Source organism: Arvicola amphibius, chromosome 7, assembly GCF_903992535.2.
Source record: "Arvicola amphibius chromosome 7, mArvAmp1.2, whole genome shotgun sequence".
Lineage (NCBI taxonomy): Eukaryota > Metazoa > Chordata > Mammalia > Rodentia > Cricetidae > Arvicola > Arvicola amphibius.
This window is the reverse complement of record NC_052053.1, coordinates 116040000-116064943: the sequence shown is the minus strand read 5'-3', so window position 1 is coordinate 116064943 and position 24944 is coordinate 116040000. Positions and strand designations below refer to the sequence as shown.

At 40.2% G+C, this 24944-nt stretch overlaps 1 protein-coding gene across 1 annotated transcript; it reads right to left on the bottom strand.

Annotated features, from left to right (window-relative positions):
• Positions 1-2783: 2783 nt before the first annotated feature.
• On the bottom strand, positions 2784-20456 carry LOC119819920 (ubiquitin domain-containing protein 2-like). Its single transcript, XM_042055411.1, is given in 6 exon segments — positions 2784-3189; positions 3191-3254; positions 3257-3432; positions 5331-5550; positions 5836-6080; positions 20353-20456. Coding segments are annotated over 6 exon segments (1215 nt in total).
• Between the last annotated feature and the right edge of the window lie 4488 nt (positions 20457-24944).

Genomic DNA, 24944 nt, shown 5'->3' with positions numbered 1-24944 from the left:
AACTTTCCTCTTAACACTGCCTTCATTGTGTCCCATATATTTGGGTATGTTGTGTGGTCATTTTCATTGAATTTTAGAAAGTCTTTAATTTCTCCCTTTATTTCTTCCTTGACCCATTGATGATTCAGGTGAGCATTGTTTAATTCTCATGTGTTTGTGGGCTTTCTGAAATTGGTATTGCTGTTGACTTCTAGTTTTAAACCATAGTAATCTGATAAGATACATGGGGTTATCCCATTTTTTTGTATTTGTTGAGGTTTGTTTTGCTACTGAGCATGTGGTCAATTTTTGAGAAATTTCCATGAGGTATTGAGAAGAATCTGTTAGTTCCCTTAGTTTTCTGTTAATTTGTCTGTTAATTTGTTTTGTCTGACTGAGTTGATACCAATTTAATTTAAAAAATGTGCATAACCCCACTTTTTCTTTGGAAGACTCTTATAGTTTGGCTTTATTCTTGGAGATGATATGAGTTTGTTTCCAGGAACAGGTTCTTTTTATTCATCGTCCATCATTCTTCAGTCCTACTGCTGGCTTTGGGAATGTAAGGCATTAATTATTATTATTATTATTATTATTATTTTTAAAGTTGAACTTTTTAAATAAAAGCACAAAACTCCTATGTACTAAAATTATACACATCAAGTATTGATCTTACATCAATCTATTGACAATTACCAGCACCATGTTTTCTTTTCTCACCTAGGTTAAACACGCCTAGAGGATCATTATTCAAAGTATATGTTCTTTTAAAATAAAAAAAAAAAACTCTTAGAGAGGTCAACCCCTAAGAAACAAACAAGACCTTTTACCAAACATAGATTATTGATGACACCATCAAATGTCCTTTAGAAAAATAATTTTTTAAAACACTCTTTTCCAGTTGATGGACTTTGAGATACTGTTATTCAGTGTGGCAAATGAATCAACCCTCTGATGGTAGGCCGATGCACTCCGATGTCCTGGAGCCTCCACAAAGGAAGCACCTTCCTTGTTGTTAAAGCTGTGTGCTTCTCCTGAATTTAGACTCAATCCCCATCAAGTCTAAATTAGGTGCAGTCACAAACTTTAAACTCATGAACAGAATTAGGGAAATGGTTAAAAGTTCTCAGAAACATAAGTTCATATATATATATATATATATATACATATATACATATACATATACATATACATATATATATATAGTTTATAGGCTATAGAAAATTTAACACCACTTTCAACATTACATCTTAAACTCCTTAGCAGTTTCATTTTGTCAAGAAAATCATGGTGTTTTATATCCAAATAGATGTTGAAGGTTAGGCATTTCCCTACTGAGACAGCATAGCTCCCTCTTTCATCTACTGCACACAGTTCAGACTCCAAAGATACAGTGGAATCAACCCTTTTTTTTTTTTTTTGAGCAGGGTCTCATTATGCAGCTCTGGCTGGTCTAGAACTAGCTTTGTATTCCAGATTGGTCTCAAATTCTCAAATTCTGAGATCTGCCTACTTCTGTTCCCAAGTGTGGGATTAAATGCATGCACCACCATGCCTGGCAGAATCGGTTTTGAAGAGGCTCCAGACTGAATACAACCCTTGGTAGCTTTCTCCAGCCTTCTCCAGGAGGTAAGGCTGGCTCACTGTGCTCCAGTCCCTCAGCCTCATGTGCAGATGGCGGTTGATTCAGCACTTTGTGGGAAGGTGCAGGAAGAACACTGCTGCCCACGAGGACGAGAATCAGAGTGAAGTGAAAAGCACCCAGGTCTAGCGCCAGGTGCCACCATTTGTTCTCACCAGTATCGGTTAAATGACACCAACAAGTCTACACACTTGAAAATCTTGAGTTGGAGTTTTCTCCAAGGCTGAGGAGAGGCGCAGTTTCCCCAGGAATCGGCAGAGAAGATTTAACTTTCACGCCCTGCAAGGCGGGGAAGACAGGATTGCTTTTCATTCTGGAATGGAAGCAGCTACACTCCATTTCCATGTTACATGGCCCAGAAATATAGATGGGGTCAGTCAGCTCCAGAAACGGCCACGCAGAGCGGCCGCATCAGTGAAGGCATCACATAGTAGCTAGCAGTCTCAAGCCTGGGGACCAGAGACATTTTAAACCACTATGCCTCGAGACAACTTCTCTACTGAGAATGAGAACTCTGACTACTTACGAAATTAGTCTAGCGTCTAGTGTTCCAGAGGGTGTCTGCTGTCAGCGTGTTGGATGGCAGCAGAACTGAGTGAATGTGAATTAGGAGCATGACTTGGGGGAGGGGAGGCAACACCGACAAACTCCCAGTCTCCACTGCTTCCTGGTGGAATAGGAATACAAACCCAGAAGAGAAACAATCCCCTCTGCTCTTTTAGGTTCCACCAAAACAAATCAAAAAGTTTAAGTTTCATAACTGTTATTGATTATTGATGGTTCTGGAAATATAATTTAACATATACATTTTAAAAGTTCTGTATCCAAAAGGTGCTTGGTGCTGTTCTTGATGGGTCTGGTGTCTGTGTACATTCCAAATCTCTTAAATACAGTCATTACATTGTTGATAAATGTTTTTAAAATAAATGGCTATTTCTTAACTGCCTCTCAAATTAGAAATTGTAATTAGAGGAGTTCCAGAGGCTGGCTCTGTGTGTTTTATTATTTTTGTTGGTCTCCATCACAGATGGAGTTTTTCATTGGTAATTCCTCAGAACTAAATCCATTCATAGGGAATTCAGAGCAGTGAAAATAAATTTCACGTCATCGAGTAGGAAACGATAATAAAAAGGAGGAGCCAAGGGACGCAGGCAAGCCCAGCTCAGTTCTCCACTGGTGTTGGGTTTTGCACAGGCTGGCTCACGATAACCTGTACCACATAGTCCTTTGGGATCTTCGGCTCCTCCGGTTTCAGAGGCCTGCCAGAGAAGAACCACTGATGGCTGCCTGGCCCCACCCCTTCTGTCTCATATAAGCGCCTCTTCACGTGGAATACCATGTCTGTGCTGCGCCTGTGTTCTTTGCTTGTGGAGAGGCGCAGACGGAGCTGAGACTCACGTCCAGAACTGGGAGGTGGCTCAGGGATATCCAGAGCCTCTATGCCACTCTTTTCCTCGGTCATGTTGATTGGTGGTGCCAAGGGCAGCTGGTATGGGTTCCCCAGCTCATCTAAGCACTCCGTCAGTGCACCGTGTGGTAGTGTTATGTTTGCACCATCGATGATTGCTGTGCCAGTTCGTGATCAAGGCATCCCAGACCTCTTTCCGCCCTTCAAAAGCTGGTGCAGTGCCCTAAATTCATCCCTCTTGCTGCGCAGTTGTCCATCTGTCATGGGAAAATCGCTTTTCCATTTTGGTTTCTCCCTTTTCAAAGGCTGGTTACGACCTAGAGCAACTCCAATGCCGTCTGAGTACTCGTTGAGGCTGCCTGAGGAGTCGTGTTGGGCGCCCACCCCCTCGCTCAAGCTGCCACTTCAGGGCGTTTGTTCTGGCTGCCTCAGGCCGCATTATTATTTTTTGATTATTTTCTTTGTTCTCTTGTAATAATTTATTTTAGAAATTTGAACAATGAAGTCTGAATCTTCTGGAAAATCTACCCTATAATTAGTATTTTCATATTATTTATTTGGAAATAATTTTAAGTTAAAGGAATAACATTTTAGGATATATACATATATTCCTTACCATCATAGAGTAAGTCAATATTTTAGTTTATATTTCCTTAGAATAAGTTTTATCTATGTATCTACAAATCTAAATATCTATCTATCTATCTATCATCTATCTATCATCTCTATCTTCTATCTATCTATCTATCTATCTATCATCTATCTATCTATCTATCTATCTATCTATCATCTATCTATCTATCTAATCTATCATCTCTATGAAACAAAAAATAATCTTTTCTTATTGATTTTTTCTCTGCTCCTCTCCCTTCTTCTCCTCCCCTTCAACCCTCTCCCATGGTCCCCATGATTCCAATTTACTCAGGAGATTTTGTCTTTTTCTACTACCCATGTAGATTTAGATCCATGTATGTCTCTCTTAGGGTCCTCATTGTTGTCTAGGTTCTCTGGGATTGTGATTTGTAGGCTGGTTTTCTTTGCTTTATGTTTAAAAGCCACTTATGAGTGAGTAAATGTGATAATTATCTTTCTGAGTCTGGGTTACCTCACTCAATATGATGTTTTCTAGTTCCATCCATTTGCCTACAAATTTCAAGATGACATTATTTTTTTCTGCTGTGTATTTTTTTTCTTTCTTTTTTTTAAATACTTATTTATTTATTATGTATACAATATTCTGTCTGTGTGCATGTCTGAAGGCCAGAAGAGGGCACCAGACCTCATTAGAGATGGTTGTGTAGTACTCCATTGTGTAAATGTACCACATTTTCCTTATTTATTCTTTGGTTGAGGGGCAGTTAGGTTATTTCCAGGTTCTGGCTATGACAAATAATGCTGCTATGAACATAGTTGAGCACATGTCCTTGTGGCACGATTGAGCATCATTTGGATATATACCCAAAAGTGGTATTGCTGGTCTTGAGGAAGGTTGTTTCCTAATTTTCTGAGAAATCTCCATACTGATAACCAAAGGGGCTATTCCAGCTTGCACTCCCATCAGCAATGCAGAAATGTTCAAGAAATTGGTCATCAAAAGAACAAAAAAATCCAATAAAAAATGGAGTACAGACCCAAACAGAGAGCTGTCAACAGAGGAATCTAAAATGGCTGAGAGACGCTTAAGGAAATGCTCAATATCCTTACCCACCAAAGAAATGCAAATCAAAACAACTCTGAGATTCCATCTTACACCTGTAAAATTGGCCAAGATCAAAAACACTGATGACAACTTATGCTGGAGAGGTTATGGGGTAGAGAGAACATTCCTTCATTGCTGGTGGGAATGTCTCAGTGCTGAGAGCCTATTCTCTATGGAGAGATACCTTGCTCAGCTTAGAAGTGGGGGAATGGGAGGCACTTGTTCCTGCCTCAAGGAGGCAGACTTAGTTGACTTCCCAGGGAAGGCTTTACCTTCTCTGAGGAGTCGAAGGGGAGTGGAGTGGGAGGAAGGTGGAGGGAGGGGGAACAGAGTAGGGAGGAGGAATGAGATTGGCACGTAAAAACAAACAAACAAACAAACAACAACAAAAAGAGTTCTCTTTGATGGATTCCTGTCTAGGTTTTACTTTTTTTTTCAGGGGGTGGGGGTAGGGTTTGTTAGAGAAGCTTTTTGTCTTTCTCATTGTAAGTCTGAAGTCATCAATACCACGGCAGAAGCTTCCTTAGTTTTTATAGTCAGCAGGAGCACAGTTCACGGACTTCCACACGGTATCTGGTGACAGTACAGATACAGACATTCACCTGCCTCCAGTGTTAGCAAGAGTCACAGACCTCAGCATGGAGTCTAGTGTCAGTATGGACCACAGAATCCAACATGGCTTCAGGTGGTAGCACAGATCATGGTCATCTGCATGGCCTTGTGTGGTAACATGGGCCCTAGCAGTAGCGGAACCATGACCCAAACATGCCCAGACATCCACATGGCCTTTGTTGGTACCATGGGTCACAGGGTCACAGCCACCTAGATATGTAACAGCCCCCCCATGGCAGCATATGCCACAGATTCACACACAACAACGTGGCCTCGGCTGAGGGGGGATAGCTCAGTGCTGAATATCAACCCTGTGCTCACTACTCTGTTCTTCCGTCCTTCCCACTCCTCTAGCGCAGATTTGTTTGTGGCAGTGGAAACGGCAGTGTGCCACTCAGTATATTATTTTGCCCACATAGCTCTACATGCAAATACGCTTTGCCAGGAGTCATTGTTCTGGCTCAAGATCTCTGGTCTCTGAAGTGCCATAAATACCAGACCATTGCTGGAAACGTCTTTGATAGCAGTCACGCTTCAGGGTTTCATCCTCGTGGCTGATGGTGTGTTCCTGGATCTGGTTCTGCAGCCCTGGCGTCTCCTCTTGCTTCAGCAGCTTGTAGATGGAGTGGGTGTTGAGGTTGGCCAACTGCAAACACTGGATCTGGGTCCAGATGGTAGCCCAGTGGGTCAGGCTGCCCCACGAGGCAGGCTCTTCCAGGCTGGCTGATCCCCATGGCTGGCTACTTGGATTTTCATTTTAAAAAGATTAAATATTGGGCCAGCAAGATGGATTGGCATCTTAGGCTTGATGAACTAAGTCTGATCCCATGGACCGACATGATGGAAGGAGAAAATTTTCCCCACGTTGTCCTCTTCCTTTCACACGTGTGCTATGACAGGTGTGCACACCTTCACCACATACATGCACACATAAAAAATGTAATAAAGATAAATTAAAAAATCATAGACATTTCTTTTAGGTGGGAATAGAGTCAGGACCACATTCTAGGTGGGTCATCTTATTTATATTACTTTATAAATAGAAGTTCTAATTTCAGTTTTTAAAAAATTTTTATAACCAATTTCTAGCCCATCTCCTTTCCTATTTCCTCTGGGGTAATCAATTACAGGGTCCACTTTAGATGACTATATTATACTGCAAATGAATATTTTTACAATATGGAGTTGATGGAAGAACTGAAAATTATCTCATTCAAATACTTCCCTCTAGAGCTGCAATTACCCTTGCAACCTACAGGTGGCATTTTACACCATGAAATAGTTATTACTTCTATTTTTTTCCCCCTTCATCAGAGGCAGCCACTGTAGTCTCTTCTGAACAGACTCTTCCTTGATCATTAACTTATTTTTGAGTGTCGTAAATGATTGAGTTTGTCTGGAAAACTGCTCTCCTATCGAGGACTAATGACAAGACATTCAGCTTGTTTTTTCATCTCACTGCATTCATAAATTGTGCTGTTACACAAATATGTTCGTTGTTGAAACTATTTCTCACAGCATGTGTTTTCTCCAAGGAGAGCCGGCTAGCTGTTTGAATAGTTTCTATTGGCTTCCTAAGCCCAAGAGTGAACACACGGGTCAGGACAGCATTAGAGAAGTGTCCGAACTGTGAGTTCTTCCTTCACAACGCAGCTCACATATCCTGATCTGCTCACCTTCAAGAGCTTCTATAGCTTTCCTCCTTCAAAGCAATTCCTTATCCGTAGCTGTCCATCTTTAAAGTACTAGCTAGCTACTTTCTGTCCATGTTCTCGCCTCCCATTCTCCTGCATTAGTCTCCTATATCAGAACAATATTGCAATTGCTAAGGTCAACCAGTCACTCTTTAATAAAAAAATGAAACAGGGGAATCCCAACTCTCATTAATTCCTGAATAGAACTCCTGTGCTCTGAACACTCTTCTAGGTACTAAGATGCTGCATTGAACAAGACTGATGCAAGTCTCTGTTTTTGGAGGCTACTTGTTCTTTTCCCAGCCACACAGACTCCTGAAACTGTATTATTTAAATCTTGGCCAATCACTTAAGCATATTGCTAGCTAGCTCATATATCTTTGGTTAACCCATTTCAATTAATCTGTGTATCACCAAGTGGCTGTGGTTTACTGGCAAGGTTCTGGTTGGCAGCTCACATCTTTCCCCTCTGGTGGCTCCATGGCGTCTTCAACTCTGCCTACTCTCTCTCTCTATATATATATATTTCTTTCAGCCTGGCTATATTCTGTTAAGCCATTGGCCAAGAGCAGCTTCTTTATTCATTATCCAATAAAAGCAACACATATATGGAAGGACTTCCCACACCATTTCCCATTGTCATGGAGACCAAGTGAGCATGAACAGCAGATCTTGGCAAGTGTTAATGATGAAAATAAAGTGTGGCAGTAAGAGAAGATGAATCAGGTGTTCTTTTAGTTGTGTGGCCCAGAAACCTTTTTCTAGGTGGTAAATGTCCAGTTGATGCTGCATCAACAAGGAGCTACCATGAAGATCCTCATCTTACTTAGCAGCAACTCTGTGCTGCTCACCCACATCCATCTCTTACATCTCTTAAAAGGTCTCCTCTGGCTGGGCAGTGGCAGTACAAGCCTTTAATCCCAGCACTCAGGAGGCAGAGGCAGGAGGATCTCTGTGAGTTTGAGGCCAGCCTGGTCTACAGAGTGAGTTCCAGGACAGCCAGGACTGTTACATAGAGAAATCCTGTTTTGAAAAACCAAAAAAAGGTCTCCTTTGATGAGCACACAGTTCAGATTTTCTGGTCTTCTTTTGCTATCTCATTTGACTTTGTTGTGTAAGTTTCTTTTCTTCTTCATTAGCCAAATCTTAAAATTTTGGTCTTCCTCATTCCATCTCCTCTTTCTTTTTCCTTTTCTTCCTTCCTTCCTTCCTTCCTTCCTTCCTTCCTTCCTTCCTTTCTTTTTCTTTCCCCCTTCCTTCCTTCCTTCCTTCCTTCCTTCCTTCCTTCCTTCCTTCCTTCCTTCCTTCCTTCCTTCCTTCCTTCCTTTCTTTCTGTTTTTAGAGACAGGGTTTCTCTGTGTAGTTTTGGAGCCTGTCCTAGAACTCACTATGTAGACTAGGCTGGCCTTGAACTCAAAGAGTTCTCTACCTCCTGAGTTGTGGGATTAAAGGTGCGTACTGCCACAGCCTGGCTTCCAAGTTCTTGAACAAACAATCTCATATGCTGTTGTCTTTATAGATATGAGTCTGCAACTGCTCATAACTGGATCCCCATTTTTGCTTTAGATCTCCAGACCAAGTATCCTACTGTCTACAAAAGTTAGATGTTTCAGAGGCATCAACACAAAATGTCCTCTTCTTAGCGGATGCAAGAATTATGCCTGCATTGATATATGTGTTTATCAATTTCTCTCATAGGCTTGTAAACCTCAGTAAAACAAAAGTCAGATTTAGTTTGTTTACCATTGTAAACTTATTATGTACATGCTAGAGGTGCTTCTTATACACTTGTTAAAAAGTAAAAGCATATTTGGATGTATCCCTTATTTAATGAAAATTAATCTAATACACCCATCTACCCATCAACCTATTTAATCAATTTATATCATCTATCTAGACTTGTCTGAAATGTGCCTATGTGAGCAAAAGGTTATATTCATATTACAAATGACTTTTCACTCTGGTATACGTATAACCACTTCTGCCTAAATAAATCAATATCCACATACAAGGACTATTTTGCAGAAAAATACATATATCAATTAAAATTTTGTTTATTTAATGTGCATGGGTGTTTTGCCTGCACAAATGTCTGTCTGTGCATGACATTTGTGTCTGGTAACATTGAAAGCCAGAAGAGGGTGATATCCTGGGTCTAGAGCTACAGATGGTTGGGAGCCACTATGTAGGTGTTAGGACTTGAACCCAGGTCCTTCGGAAAAGAAGCTAGTGCTCTTAACCACTGAGCCATATCCCTACGCCCACATATGTGACATTTTAGACTGGTCTCTATGACCCTCGTCTATACAAATAGCGAGAGGAGCACTGTATTTTTCCTAATAACAAATGAGTCAATCTTTTTTTTTTTTTTTTTTTTGTTCTCAAGTGTTTTCCTCTCGCCTTTCTTGCTTCACTCTGTATTTCAGGGAATCAACTTGTACAAAGTGTATTTTCTAGGCACTTTTGCTACCTGGTGTCTGCTTGCATTTGGCAGGAGGGAGTGAGAACTGGAGACGACGTGGTTCCAGTCTTGCTTGTAGTACGATCCCCCGAAGCCTTGTGATTTTGCTCCAATTCCCATCAAGCAGCTGGCACTGTGCTTGAACTCCCTGCCAAGTTTATTCAACTGCTGGATTTTGTTAATGATATCTCCTCCTCAGTGCTCTGGTGGAGACAATAACTTCCTGCACTTGCTAGTGTTTGGATTGCCATTGCTCTTGGCAACCTGGTTACTAACCCATGCATTAAATTTTCTCTTTGGAAATACATGGTAGAGATTTTTATCTTCTTGAGTGGAGCGTGGCAGATACAGCATCAAGAAGCAGGATATTTTCCTTTTTTTGATTTATGTTAGCCCTTGTTTCTGTCTGTGTGTCCATCCATCCATCCATCCATCCGTCCATCCATTCATCCATCTATCCATCTTTACCCATGTACATCTGTCTGAAATTTGTCTATGAGAGAAGAAAAGTCATATTCCAAAAATCTTTCTATTCATATACAAACCTAATAGCAGACCATACTCAGACAAATGGCATACTTATGTATTTTTACATTAAAAATTTATTTTTGGAAACTTTCAAATGCACCAAGAAATATATAAAATAACTATACATCTGTCAAGCAGTTAAAGTGTTATAAAAAAATTCTCATCCTCTCTCTGTAGAGTTTATCTCTATCTTGAGCTGCTATGTGTGTAATTCTAGTGATAAATATGTTCCATATAGGTTTGAAGCGGTGAGCATTATTTTCAATACTGATTTGTGGTTGTTTTTAAACTTCAGTGGCTGACACCTTATTGAATATCTCTTTCTGCAACTTGCTTTATTTTTTTCAACTGTGCATTTTATAGTATTTTATGTGCTGTTGTATACAGTTCTAATCAATTAAACAATCCTATGGTCTAGAGTACTAAGCAGCTGTGAGGGTTAATCTCAGTTGTCAGTTTGATGAGCTGTAGACTCCCAGTAGATGAGCTTCTGGGGTGCCCGCGGGGGGTTATCTAGGTTAAGTTAATTGAGACAGAAAGCCATGCCACTGTGAGTGAGGCTGTCCTCTGGACTGGGATCCTGAAATGAATAAAATGAAGAAAGTAAGCTGAGTACTTTGCAGACACAATGTGATGAGTCATTTCCAGCTACCGTTGCCTTGAATTCTCTGCTGTGATATCCTATACCCTTGGACTGTGACTCAAAATAGACCCTCTTCCCTTAAGTTGCTTTTTTCAGGGTATTTTTACTATAGCACTAGGGAAAAAGAATGTCCCTATTCAGTTCATCTATCAATTTTCTTAACAACTGGTAGATAATTTCTTATTTATGTTATATTATATCGTGTCTTCTGTGAGGGTTTCTCTGGCATTGAATTTTAAGGTGTAAGGTACATAATCATCATTGCAGTTTGTGGTGGCCTCTTCTCTACTCTATCAGCAACACTTGAGATTTCTGGTTTACCCCAAGTCCTTGTCATATTTGATATTAATAGTTTTTCAAATTCAATAATATGCCACCAAGTAATTTTTCCTTCATTGACAGTCTGTGTATATCTTGGTGGTCCTATAAAATTATATTGCCTAGTGATGTTGTAGCCACTGTACTTTGTATCAGTCACACAATAATGAAATTGTCTAGTGAAACATTCCATTTTCCAATGTGACAGAGCTTAAACTGTATCATATTATCTGATATAGAGTGTTACTTTATTATCTATTATGTATTTGAATTTCATCTTCTATGAATTGCCTGTATATTCTATGGTATGATTTCATTGAATTGTTTTTTTAATGACATGAAAATTATATATATGTAATAAACATACTTTATTACTCCTTTGTTGGATGGTGTTAGACATATTGTTTCTAGGCTCACAGTTCATCTTTTAACTTTACTCTTGTAATCTTGCAGTGTCTTTTATTTTAGTGTGTTTAGATTGGTCAGTCTTGTGCGTTCACATGTCTTTTCTAATCTCAGAAGTCTGGTGATATGTTTCTGTATTCTTTACATTGGATACCTGATTTTCATAGCCAATTGTGCCAAGACTTTGTTGAAGAATTCATTCTAATCTTACTCTATTTTCTCTATCGTAGGAATCATTTATTGTAAGTTTCTTTTTTAAATTTATTTATTTATTTTTTTAATTCTTTATTTTTTTTTATAAAAAATTTCCATCTCCTCCCTTCCTCCTCCCCCTTCTCTCCCCTCCCTTCTACCCATACCCCCACTCCCTCCCTCTCCAAGCCAAAGAGCCATCAGGGTTCTTAGTTTCTTAGTAAGGGCTGTAATGTTTGTTTTCCTGTTTCTCCCTCTAAGTTTCAGGGACTCACTGTCATACCTCCTGTGGTCTTATCTTTTTGATAGAAGGGAGGGAAAATAAGGGCAGCTGATAGACTCATTCACCATCTCCTTCTCTTCCCACCTCCTTTAAAAAATCATCTTGAGAATTCTTTTTTTTTAAATTTTATTTATTTATTTTTTTTATTTCCATCTCCTTCCCTCCTCCTCCCCCCTCCCTCCCCTCCTTATCCCCCTTCCCTCCCCTCCCCTCCACCCATACCTCCCCTCCCTCCCTCTCAAGGCCAAGGAGCCATCAGGGTTCCCCACTCTATGCTAAGACCAAGGTCCTCCCAACTCCCCCCAGGTCCAGGAAGGTGATCGACCAAGCTGAGAAGGCTCCCACACTTCAAAGTGAGTTTTGCTTGAGCTTGTCAAAGTCTTTTTGCAGATTTGTTTAGCATTGAATCAAATCTATACTTTTGAGAGTCCTATCGCTTTTAAATCCTGAAATAAAAAGAAAAGAACACATCAATAATTTCATTAGTAGTATCTTTTATTTTCCTTAGCAAAGCTTCAGAATCTCCCCCTCCATATTTATTATACTTTGTGATGGTTAGTTTTTTTGCTCATCTGAGAAGAGGGAACCTCAGATGAGAAAATGACTCAATCAGATTAGCCTATATGCATGTCTGTGGGGGTGTTTTCTTGATTAATAATTGATGTAGGAGAGCCCAGCTCACTCTTCATGTGCCACCCCTGAACAAGTGATCTGGATTGTATGATAAAAGTGAATTAAGTAAGACTTGGGGAGTGAGCCAGTAAGCAACATTCTTCCATAGTCTCTGCTTTCAGGCTCCTGCTTTGAACTCATTCCTTGGCTTCCCTCAGTGAAGAACTGGGACCTATAAGCTGAAGTACCCCATCCCCCAAGTTACTTTTGGTCATGGTGGCTTTATAACAGTAAGAGAGAGAAAATAGGACAGGAATTGGTAGCAGGGTCTGCTGTGACAGACAGGTCTATGCTGTTGTGGAAGGACTGTATTTGGTTTAGGGACTTCAGACTAGAGAAGCCCCTGAGCATCCTGAGCTTAATAAGATGTTAGCGGGACTTTAGAAGGTAATGCTGAGAGCAGGGCTGAGGATGCAGGCCTGGATTGTAACATTTCAGATGGAAATTTGAGAGCCCTTCAAAGACTATTGGGGCTGTTCCCATGATACTTTGAACTAAGAATCATGGCTTCTCGTCATCTAGGACTGCAGAATCAGCTGTGACTAAGAAGCGAGCTCTACCACTGAAATGAGATCTTTGCCTTACCAGGACGATCCGTGCTGATTGGGTGAAGCTGAAGCTGAAGAATCAGCTGTGACTAATATGAGACCAGCATCAGTGAGGTGAAATCTTCAGGGAAATAAATGTTTCCTTAGCAGAACCACACCGAACCTGTGTGGCTCAGAGAGGGCCAAGGTTGCGTCTCAAGCTAGAAGCCAAACTTTGTAACATTAAGAGTCTTCCATGTGTTACTAGTTTTGAGGGCATGAAGGAGTCATGGAGAGATGCGGAGGCTTGGCACCGTGTGGCAGACTTGGAGTCCCTGCCTTGAGGCCAAGTGGCCACTGGGGAAGGTTCAGTTTAAGTTTTAGTGGAAACTCTAGGACACTTGAGATGCCGGGACTGTGGAAAGACCACCAGTGGCAGGTGAGGCATGGAGCTGACTTGAGCCCATGAGCTCTGTGTATTATGGATAGCAAAGCCTAAGAAGCGAGCTTCTGAAGGCGTTTGGTTCCCAGAAGATCACGACAGAGTACCAAATATTGGACACTGAATTATTTACACTATTCAGTTTCATTTTCTTTGATTTGATTGTGATTATGCTCTGGTCCTCCCCTCTTAGAATAAGAAGTATATATCTTGCTTTTGATCTTGCAAGACCTTTTTAGAGCTGACTTTTAAAGAGACACTGAAATTTAGAGAACTTGGACTTTTGTAGTATTGAGTTTCGTGATTATGGGACTTTTAAAGCTACACTATGTTTTTTATTATGCTATTAATGTTAACCTCACATCCTGGGGTCAAACAAGAAAGGCAAGGCTATTATGGTTCAGTAGTAATGTGTTGGTGTGTAAAGTTGACAAGGGGTCAGTTGTGCTGGTGAGTTTTTTTTTTTTTTTTTTTTTTTTTTTTGTAATCTTGACATAACCCAGAGTCATCTGGAAAGAGGGAACTTTTTAACTGAGAAAACAGACGTTTTCTTCAATTTTTATCAAACTGTCCTGTAGGCAAGTTTATTGGGATGTTTTCTGCATTAATGATTAGTGTGGGAAGGCTCAGCCCACTGTGGGTGGTTCCACCCCTGAGAAAGTAGTCTTAACTAATACAAGCAAGCAAGTTGAGCAAGCTCTGAGGAGCAAGCCAGTAATTAGCATTCTTCTGTCGTCTCTGCTTCAGTTCTTGCCTCCAGGTTCCTGTCTTGAATTCCTTACCTGCTTCCCTCAATGAAGGACTGACTGTGACTTGTCATGAGAACAGAACTGTTTGTTTTTTCACATTGCTTTTGGTTTATTTATCAGAGAAATAGGAAAAACCAAAACCTGAACCAAAACAAACTAGGATGTACTTATTCCATGATAACATTTAGTTTCAGGCCTATCATAAACGTTGTCTTAGAAATTATTTCTGAATACTTCTGGCCTTCTAGAAGATAAGCTATTTCTTTATATTGTTCTTATATCTAGCAGCTTTGTTGAATGTTTACAAAATGGACTTATTTTGTTAGATTTGTTTTGAGTGTATGGCAAAAATTGAGCACTAAGCACAGAGATTTTCATACCTCCCTTCCCCCTTACATGCACAGCCTCCCCCAATCCCTACCGGAGGGTACCAGTATTACAATTATTAAACTTACACTGACATGTCCTCGGCAGATGCAATACAGTCTTATTGCTGCATATGCTATAGGTTTAGACAACAGCCTAATGACGTGTATTCCCCACACAGAGTAGTTATACTGCTTTCTTCATTCTCTAGCTATTCACTCCTCTTCCCACAACTTCTGTCTCATTAGCATTGCCTTCTCCACAATGTGAGAGTGATACCACGTATAACCCTTCAATGGCTGCTTTTACTTTGTAAGTTGTATTAAAATTTTTTCTGTCTTTCTTCACGGCTTCATAGCTCATTTTTCTGTTCTGAATAATATTACGTTGTCTAGATGTACTAGTTTGTTTGTTAATCTATTGAGGATAATCTTATTTGTTTCCAAGTTTTGGTGATTACAAATCAAGTGCTCTGTGTAAGCGTGGGCAGGTTCACGTGTGGTCATATTGCATGAACCTTATTATTAATTTGAAAAGGCAGTACTTTTATACTATGTAGGTTTTCATACTTGTTAGTGTTTAGCATTCTTGTTCTGTTTCAACAGTTATAGTTTTATTTCTTTTCCTTTTTAGTGTAGCTTATCATAAAGTAGAGAACAGTCAAGGGGTGAGAGTTGACAATGCACAAGGGACCATCACCCCAATCTATATTTCTGATCCACATGTCAGGCAGGCTTTCTATTATTTCTGAAATTTCTAGAATAAGCAGCTCTTACAGGAAGGGGGAATTGTATGTGTTTATTTTTTCCAAGAAGGCCTCCCATCATGTAATAATCTTATAACTCTTAAGTTTCCCCTGGTTAGTTTTAGGTAGTTATTAGCTTGTGACTGGGTAGTTCAGGATGCCACATATTCCAGGGTTGGAGGTAGGACTCCAATCCTATTTTTCTGACTAGTAATTAAGGTCTCTGGCTTAATAAGCTGTTAAATAAGAGAGAGTCCATCTTCAATGTCCTCTGATCATGCTCATAGCTTCACTTCTTTTCATTCATTTATTCTTTTGACCAAGCTCTGTAGATCAATACATTGCTCACTTTTCTCACTGGTACAGCAAAATACCTGACAAAAAGCAACTTAATGAAACAATCATAAAAAATGTTGACTCTAATTGGTATTGATGGACACTTCATTCTCATTTCTAGCATTTTTGGAAGTGTCTAATGCTTTTCACTTTAGTAAAATATTTGCTTTAAATATATTTAGGAAATTTGCTTCTAAAATTAGTTCATTAGGTTTATTTTTTTAAAGAATCACAAAACCTTTCTGAATACAATTAAATAAGTTTTGTGCACCAATTAAAATTGGTTCCACTTCTTCCCTGTTAAGATTTTTTTCTATATTGATAGATTTTTTTCTATATTAAATTACCATTGCATTACTGTAATAAACTTGAAGAGGTTGTTTTATATTAGTTTTTTTCTTCGGTGTGTATATGTGTATTTGCAGGTATGTGTGTGTGTGTGTGTGTAAGTGTGTGTCTAGAGGTCAGAGGAGGATATCAGGTGTTCTCTTCTATCAATCTTCGTATTATTCCTTGAGAATAATAGACCTGGAGTTCAGTGTCCTCCATCCCTACTAGGGTGACAGCCAGCAAACCCTAGCTTGTCTCTGCACCCAACCCCAGTACTGGGAGTCACATCTAATTTTCTGCTGGTGTCCTAAAGCTTGTGAAGGAAGGACTCACCCACTGAGCTCTCTCTTTATGTTTTATATTAATTTTTTGTGTATTGTTTTCAGAAGGTTAGTTTTTATTCATGACTTTTACATTTATTGTCTTTATTATGGTTGCCTAGAATTTTTCCTTATTGTATTTTTATATTCAAAATTTTATAATATTTTAAATTATGTTCATGTATGTGTCTCTCTGTGGGAGTAGGCACACATGAGTGCGTGCGCCCTCAAAGGCAAGAGACATCAGATTATTTGGAGCCAGTCTTATACTTGTGAGCCACCATGAGGGTTCTAGGAGCTGAACTCAGGTCTATAAAAACAAAAGTGCTCCTAAGCACTGAACTATCTCTCTAGTCTGTTGGAGGGAGGGCTGCTTGTTCTTCCTGGCTGCCTGGCTAGCTAAGACCTGAAATAATCACACAGAAACTGTATTAATTAAATCACTGCTTGGCCCATTTGCTCTAGCTTTTTATTGGATAACTCATATTAATTTAACCCATTTCTATTAATCTGTATTTCACCACAAGGTTGTGGCCTACCAGCAGAGTTTCAGCATGTCTAACTCCAGTGGTGGCTCCATGGTGTCCCCCTCTCAGTCTTCCTTCTCCCAGCATTCAGTACAGTTTTGCCTGCCTACCTAAGTTCTACCCTATCAACAGGCCAAGAAGGTTTCTTTATTCATTAACCAATAAAAGCAACACATAGACAGAAGGACCTCCCACATCATCTTCCCTTTTCTGTTTAAATGAAAAGGAAGGTTTTAACTTTAACATAGTAAAATTACATATAACAAAACAGTTATTAAGCAAGAATTACAGCTATAATATTTATATCTATTTTGTATTTTATTATAACTAAGGAAAACTGTAACTATAATTATAATTTTTTAACTTTATCAGACTCCAGAAGGATATAATATTACCTAAGTAAACAGAAAGTTCATTGTAAGCAACTTCTAAAATTTTAGAGTTGACAGAGACATCTCACTGCCTGGACAGTCACCCAAAAGTTCTTCTGCATTGTTGGGACATCTTTGTCCTACAGGCCCATAGTATCCAGCAGACTTTTCCATAAAGCAGGGAATTTCAAAGACAGTTTCACGTATATTGGCAGTTTGTCAGTCACTTTCTTCTGTGTCCTGCAGAATGTCTGGTAGACTCTTTCATGTAGCAAGAACCCCAAAGGATCGTCTCACCTTTAGGCAAGTTCAGCAGACATGTCTCTGTGGCTCCTACATGTCCAGTTAAGCAGTCCAGGCAAAAGCAGTTTTTTGCCCAAATAGTTAGCAAACTCCATAAGAAGCCTCTTTGATGCCTATCTTCCTCTTGAAGTAACAAGTGCTGCCAGGAGCAGACATGTTTCACTGTCATGAAAAGTTCTAAGTCTTTAAAACATTTTAAATGCCGTATTCTGAAGGTCTTTGAAAGATCTGAAGAATCCCTATCCATCTGAAATATATCTCTGTACATCTAGAAAATCTAACATGACTATAAGCATGACTATTATAGATGACTCGCATTTACCTGTATTTCTTAATTTTATTTTACATTTTTAACTAAGCTTCGCAAACACAATACTTTAATCAAGAGCAGAAATTGACCTTAAATTTGTATCAGTAAACCAAGATCCAAGCATACTCCTGTCTGTAAGATGTGCTGGGGTAAAGGTGGAGAAGAATTTGTAGGAGTGGCCAACCAATGACTGGTCCAGCTTGAGACCTATGCCACAAGCGGGAGCACACACCTAATACTACCTGCAGGGTCAGGAACAAGAGTCTGGATAGCCCAGAGAGCTAGGATAGAACCAAACATGACCAACAAAAAAAGTCAGCTAAATTAGTCCCAATTATACTCCTAAGCCAGAGCTTAGCATTATCATCATCAAAGAGGCTTCGTCCAGCAACCTTTGGGACCAGAGTCACATAGCTAGGGACTTGAATCACCTGATCAGGCTGTGCTTGATCTATGGTTTTTGTCCTCACTCCAAAAGTGCCCTTCCTGGGGCTTTGAAAAGCTTGGCCATCAGTTTTCTAAGTGACTGTGACTGTTTATCATGCATTTACTTTTTCCTGGCGTTAGATAGACCAGGCAATTGGCCATGCTGGAATTTGTGGGTTATAATTTGATACATTCGATGACTGCATCTAGGTGGGGAGTGGTTTGTGCTTGCCTGCTCTTTGATAATTCTATGGAAAACTGAATACTAATATCACATATAAAAGAGACAAGGATGGATGAAGGTAGAAGGAAATGTTTTTCTCTGTAAGTAGCAGACAGACATGAATCTCTTATTAAACTTTACAGGCAGGGAACCTGCAATGCTGATCAGGAGTCTCACGGTTGGGAGATTTAGACTGGCTATGAAATCATTGTACCAAAGCAAACAAACAGAGTTGAGGAGCACCGAACTGAGTGCCCAAGGTCCAAATGAAGAGCAGAAGGAAGGAAAACATGAGCAAGGAAGTCTGGACTGCGAGGAGTGCTCCCACCCACTGAGATGGTGGGGCTGATCTATTCAGAGCTTACCAATCCCAGCTGGACTGGGACTGAAAAGCATGAGATAAAACCGGTCTCCCTGAACATGGCGGACAATGAGGGCTGCTGAGAAGCCAAGGACAATGACACTGGATTTGGACCCTACTACACATACTGGCTTTGGGGGGGGGGCCTGGCCTGTTTGGATACTCACCTTCCTAGACCTGGATGGAGGGGGGAGGAACTTGGACTTCCCACAGGGCAGGGAACCCTTACTGCTCTCTGGACAGAAGAGGGAGGGAGAGTGGAGGAGGGAGGGGGTAAATGGGAGGCGGGGAGGAGGCAGAAATTTTTAATAAGTAAAAAAATAAAATAAATAAAAAAAAACAGAGTTGAAATGTTTTAAACCTTGGCGACATTTGGGTGGTGGCAGTAGGGCCAATTGTAAACGTTTCTAAATACATAGTTCAAAGCTATCTATGACAACCAAATTTAACTAATTTGAGAAGAAAATTATTTATTTAAATGACATTGGACTAGAGAACCAGTCTTGGGATTGTGCTAGAAGAAATGACAGTCTAAATCATATGACAGACCTGGCTCAATGGGGACACTGCTGTCACTGGTACTAAGAACTATGACTCACGCTGTTGACATCGCTAGCAATGGCCCTCCAGAGCTGCCATCAGCTCTGCTGGTTCTGCTACCTAAAAGCTTGATTTTTGTGACAGCCATTTCCATTACCATGGATAATTTATTCCTTCTGCATGTCATCAGACAAAGGAGGAAGACTGACTGGTTGGCCAGCAAGGGACTGTCCGGGGATTTGGTAGGTTTAGAGTACTTATGACATTCGAATTCAATCCATCATCTATCATCCCCCATTCTGTACCTCGCTTTTTTTCCTACCCTGATCAATGCTTCTGCTTTCACCTAAGTGATCTCAGTGGGCTGTGAATTCAACTGACGTTATAATTTAGAAACCGGCAGGATCAAAGTTTGAGTTTGATTTTCAGTTATCTTAGCCCTGCGGCTGGAAGTGATAAGAGATTCTCTTAGCAGTCAGAGAAACACAGGATTTCACTTCATGCCTCCAGCCAGGAATTTGTGGTTTCAGCTTGTCACTCTCTTACTTTAAGCAGCAAAGCAGTCCATGCCCACAGTTCCCGTGTTCCTCATGTCTTTCATAATGCTTCCACATCCTCGTGAGACTGAGGATTCCGTCAAGATGGAAATTCATGAGATGAGCTTCTAGATACCCATCTTTGGACAAAGCTTTGATTTTCATTGTTTTTATTTTTTATTCCAATGGAATCTTTTAAGAGGACTGCTGTTTAAGGCTGTACCTGGTAACAGTTTATGTATCAGTCAATGTTTTTAGTTAAAGCAAGTCTGCATGAATTTATTTAAGGGTACTTATTTACACAGACTTACTGAGGCTACGAGTTAACCACAGTGCCCACATCATGTCCTGGAGGCACCGTGGCTGATGCCCCTGAGCTTGGTGATGCACTTTATACAGCTGACCGCAGCTGCAGTGGATCCTGCAGCAGGATTGTTAGCATTGCTGGGTTTGCTGCTCTAGGAATATTGTTGGTCTCCAACTCCTGTTGCTGGAATAAATCCCTCATGTTCCCCTCTCCTTTACACTACTCACTGGCTTAAAATTCAAGCTCTAAAAATGGATGCAAATGCTGGATAGAGCCAACGGCAGAGCCCAGGCTCCAGTTGGAGAGCCATCAAGGAAGTAACTATCTGCCATTTTCTTTTGCTTTGTGCGTGAGAGGCTCTGCCACCTAGCTCACACCGAGGGAGAGAATCTTTAAAACATGGCAGTAGGTTGCAATGAAGGCATAGTTTAATTCACTCGTCATTCATTTAAACCTCTTCTGAGCAAGTCTTCATGCAGAAAGTGATGAATTACACTCGTAGGCACCATCGTGACTGCGGAGATATACACAATTGGGCTACAGAGCCCTCTCTCCTAAGGTGGTGAGTTCATGCAGGGAGGACTAGGTCTTCTATAAGCAGGTCGAGAAAGTCATGTCACTTAAAAGGACTCTGGGGGATTTCTGGAATTCAGATTCACTTGTACCTATATCCCATAAATATGTACAATTTTTATGTATCAGCTACATAAAACAGAGGACTCTGGAAGCAACAGTGGGGAGAGGAGAGAAAGCTTTTTGTATTCATTCAATTTTCTATGTAATTTGTAATTTTCATGAAATAGATTAAGTAGAGATATAATGATATAAAGGAATCTAATACTTTTTTTACTTTTACTCTCTCTTTAAAGAATTTATTATTTTTTTAAGAAAGAAGAAAACTATTGTTTTTCATTATACATACCAATCCAAGTTCCCACTCCCTTCCTTCCTCCCATTTCCTCCACATGCCCTCCCACCCCACCCCCATTCACTCCTCAGACAGGGTAAGGCACATTACTTTGGGGAAGGTCCAAGGCCTCTCTACTATATCTAGGCTGATCAAGGTATCCATCCAAAGAGAATAGGCTCCCAAACATCCCGAAAAGTGAAATAAAGTAGTGTCGAAGCCAGTGATTGAAATTTCATTAGATCCGGTAAATAAACAAAAGACTCCATCAACTGTATTCCAAGTAGGTTTGTCAAATACTCACAGTTGCCAGACTTTCTTCTATGTGTGATTTCAGCTCATTGCTCCTGCCTATTTAGCTCCAAGCTTATTCTTTGGCCACCAGGGATCATAGAGCCTAGATAACAGCCTTCTGAAAATCATTTTCTGCTCAAATATGCACAACTCAGTTCTATAATTTGTAGGCAAAAGTTTTGACTAAAGAATTTGAAGTGGTAGATGGATCATAAATCACAAATAATCTCTTTTCCAAAACATGAACTTGCAGATTAGATGTGTTCATCTTTACTCAGTATTTTAAGTAAAAAAGAAACGATTAGCATGCCTTGGGGGTGTGTACAGAAAGCCGGTGACTGACAGCACAGCCTTGCACTAACTAGTCAACTTGCAAGCGTTAGGTCTAGAATGCTAGTATCTTCCTTTGCGTCATTTTTCTGTCAGGGCTGTGGGGGTGGACTTGCCTTACAATGGCCACTTAAATTATTTCTGGAGGTACCTGCCTGTCAACAGATGCAACCAGGAGAAAGGAACACACAAGGTTTTCCTGTGGAATCCAAAATGCTTTTTCTGTAGTCCAGGTGGCCTTCAGAGCCGTTACCAGATGCCTGTCCAGACCCATTAAGCCTGGGCACATGTGCTCTTGCAAGGAAGGACTAAGCCTGCCACACTCCTGAGCAAGGGCTGAAATGAATGGAAATCTTACAGCTGTGTGCAGGGAAAGAATGCTGAGTGAAGACAATGGTGTCCCTGAATGGAGTGCTTCACAGTTATTCTTAAAGCTGCGAACTGCAGACACTCAGAAACATTAAGTATGCAAAGAGAGAACTTCAAACAATAAACTCTTACTATTTAACAGTATATGATCTTTACTCATGTGTTTACCGTTATATTTTCTGAAATCATTTGTCATAATTTGCTTTGAAAATTACCTTTTATCTTCCAGTCCTTCTCTTAAGAATAAATAAAATTGCAGTTTCATATTCTCAAAAGAGAATAATATAAAGTTAGTGTTGGTTTTTCTTGAATCATGTCACACTGACCCTTATAGATAAGCTCTTGACTCCTGCTTGCTCTCAATATTGGCGTGCCATACTCAGCCATAATAAACTAGATTTCCCTACCATGCTGTGTTGTTTAGGTACCCACTCTGGACATCCATTTCCTTTGAAACAGTCTTTACATGGGCATTGAAAAACTAGAGACAGAATGAATCAATGAAAGGAATCCAAAAAGTCCTTAGCTCTTTCATAGACATTTATTTTTTATTGATGATTTCATACATGAGTACTATAGTTACATATGTCTACCCCTGTCTCCAACTCTTGGGTCCTCCCAACTCCCTCTCATATTTATGATCACTTCTCCTAGTACATACATAGAAATACAAACCATAGAGTCCATTTAGTGTTGCTTGTATGTATTTGACTTTATGACTGACTACTTGGGATTAGATAAGTTATCAGGGCACTTGTCTCTGAAGAAGAGTGACTGTCTCTCTCTTAGTAGTAGTTAATAGGCTTGCAGCGGTGGACCTTGTGAGATTTCCCCATCTACATTGGCATGTCAGCTGATGTTAACATTGTTCAGGGCATGTGTAGGTAGCCATATTGTTGAGATTTCGTGAGTGCAGGTCTCTGTCATATATAGAAGACACTGTCGGGTTGCAGACGTCCTAGTCCTTTGCCTCTTACATTATTTCTGCCCCCTCTTCTGTGATGTGTCAGGGTTATGTCGTAGAAGCAGCAGTTGAGGATGGATACCGCACAGTGCTCTGAATTTTGACCAGGGTCTCTGCTGCAAAGAAAACATCTTTGATAAGGGATGAGAGATACCGTCATCTGTAAATATAAGGATCGGTATTTAGAATGTAGTTGGGAATTATACTGGTTTAGAAAAGTAGCATTGAATAGAAACATGATGAAATAATAAAAAGAACAAACATTTCCTTGAATCTTAAGCCACCTACAAATGACAACAAGATCACAGGAAAGACTTTTTATTCCTTTGCACATGTTCATGCCCTATATGTACTAGGCTGAAGACTCTGGCTATGAACTTATGGCTTACTCATCACTGCGTACCCCGTGCTCTCTCCAGGGCCAGTTTTCATCTGCTTGACAATGCTGCCTTTAGGTTAAGCAATCAAATAACAATTTCCTTGAAACATATCCTCATTGGTTCGTTGCTTTCATCACAGCCTAGGATTGCTGGACCATTTTAACCTCACTGGGAAGCTGGAGAGGTTTGTTTTTAAATAAAGTTTCTTTATAAATTTCTTCAAATGGCAGGTTCAAGAGCATAGGCACATTTGCTCCTGAATGTTATCCCATTCTTCACTGATGATCAATTTAGAATGTGTCTGCCCAGGCAAGAATAAACAGGGCAAATGATCTCTTTCTCCCATATGAGCTCTTGAATTTCACTTTCCCCTAGAATGAAAATTGCTTCTTGCCAATCGAGGATTTTTTATACTGTCATTGAAAAAATGGATTTCCTTTTATCAAACCCGTAACCTTTATATTTATATATATATGTTGTTTTCTCTCCTATAGAGCTTTTAGACCAGCTTCCGTAGGTTCAGTTCTGTGGCTAGGGCTATCAATATCTGAAGGGGTCATTTGTCACTCCTCAGAGACTGAGCACATGCCTACCGTCTTCAGCCCAACGAAACATGCTCTTCCCAAAGGTGACAGATGTACCCAGGAACTGATCCTTTCCTGTAATTTTTCTAGACTTGCTTCACTGGGTAAGAGTTAGCCACCTTGGTTCGACAGATTTCATCGTTGCACACATGTCCCTGGGGTGCTCACTATCTTTGTAATAACAGTCACGGTATGGGCCGGGCACTTTAGGAACCGAGCAAGTTTGCAAAGAAGTTTCTGTCTGTGGTGATTTCCATCTCTCTTTGCTGTGTTGCCTTTCTTTTCTCTGGCCTTTCACTGATACTTAGTGTCTCTCTACCCTCATTATTCAACCCTCCCCATTACTCTCCAACTCTGCCTGCCCTCTTTGGGGTAGGGTCCTAGTGTCAAGACCTTTGTTTTTATTTTTTCTTCTTTGACTAAAATCTCATTAGTCAGTCAACACAAAGAATATTTACCCGATCAGATCCTTTCTTTCTGAGGAGCTATTGAGTATTAATGGCCCAGTGCCCTATTCTTCTAGGACGGAAGTTAGCATTGTGAATTCTGACAAAAGTCAGATTGATGTGGGTACTTCATTAGCCAAGGTTGTGATTTCTGGTTGGTCGTGTTTCAGACGTCATGAGGTGGAATTATGGAACACACTGGGAAGTGATATGGTAGCTACGGCCTGTTCTCCTTTTTCGTAAGCTTGCTACTGGTGGTTCCGGAACGTGGAATTTTGGGTCCGGTGTTGTACATTTCTGTTCTTTTTTCCACGGAGACAGACAGCTTCATTGTACTTTGCACAGTTTCTTAAGCTAAAAAGTCATTTTGTGTGCATGTGTACATGTGCGTGTGTGCACATGCAGGTGCATAAAA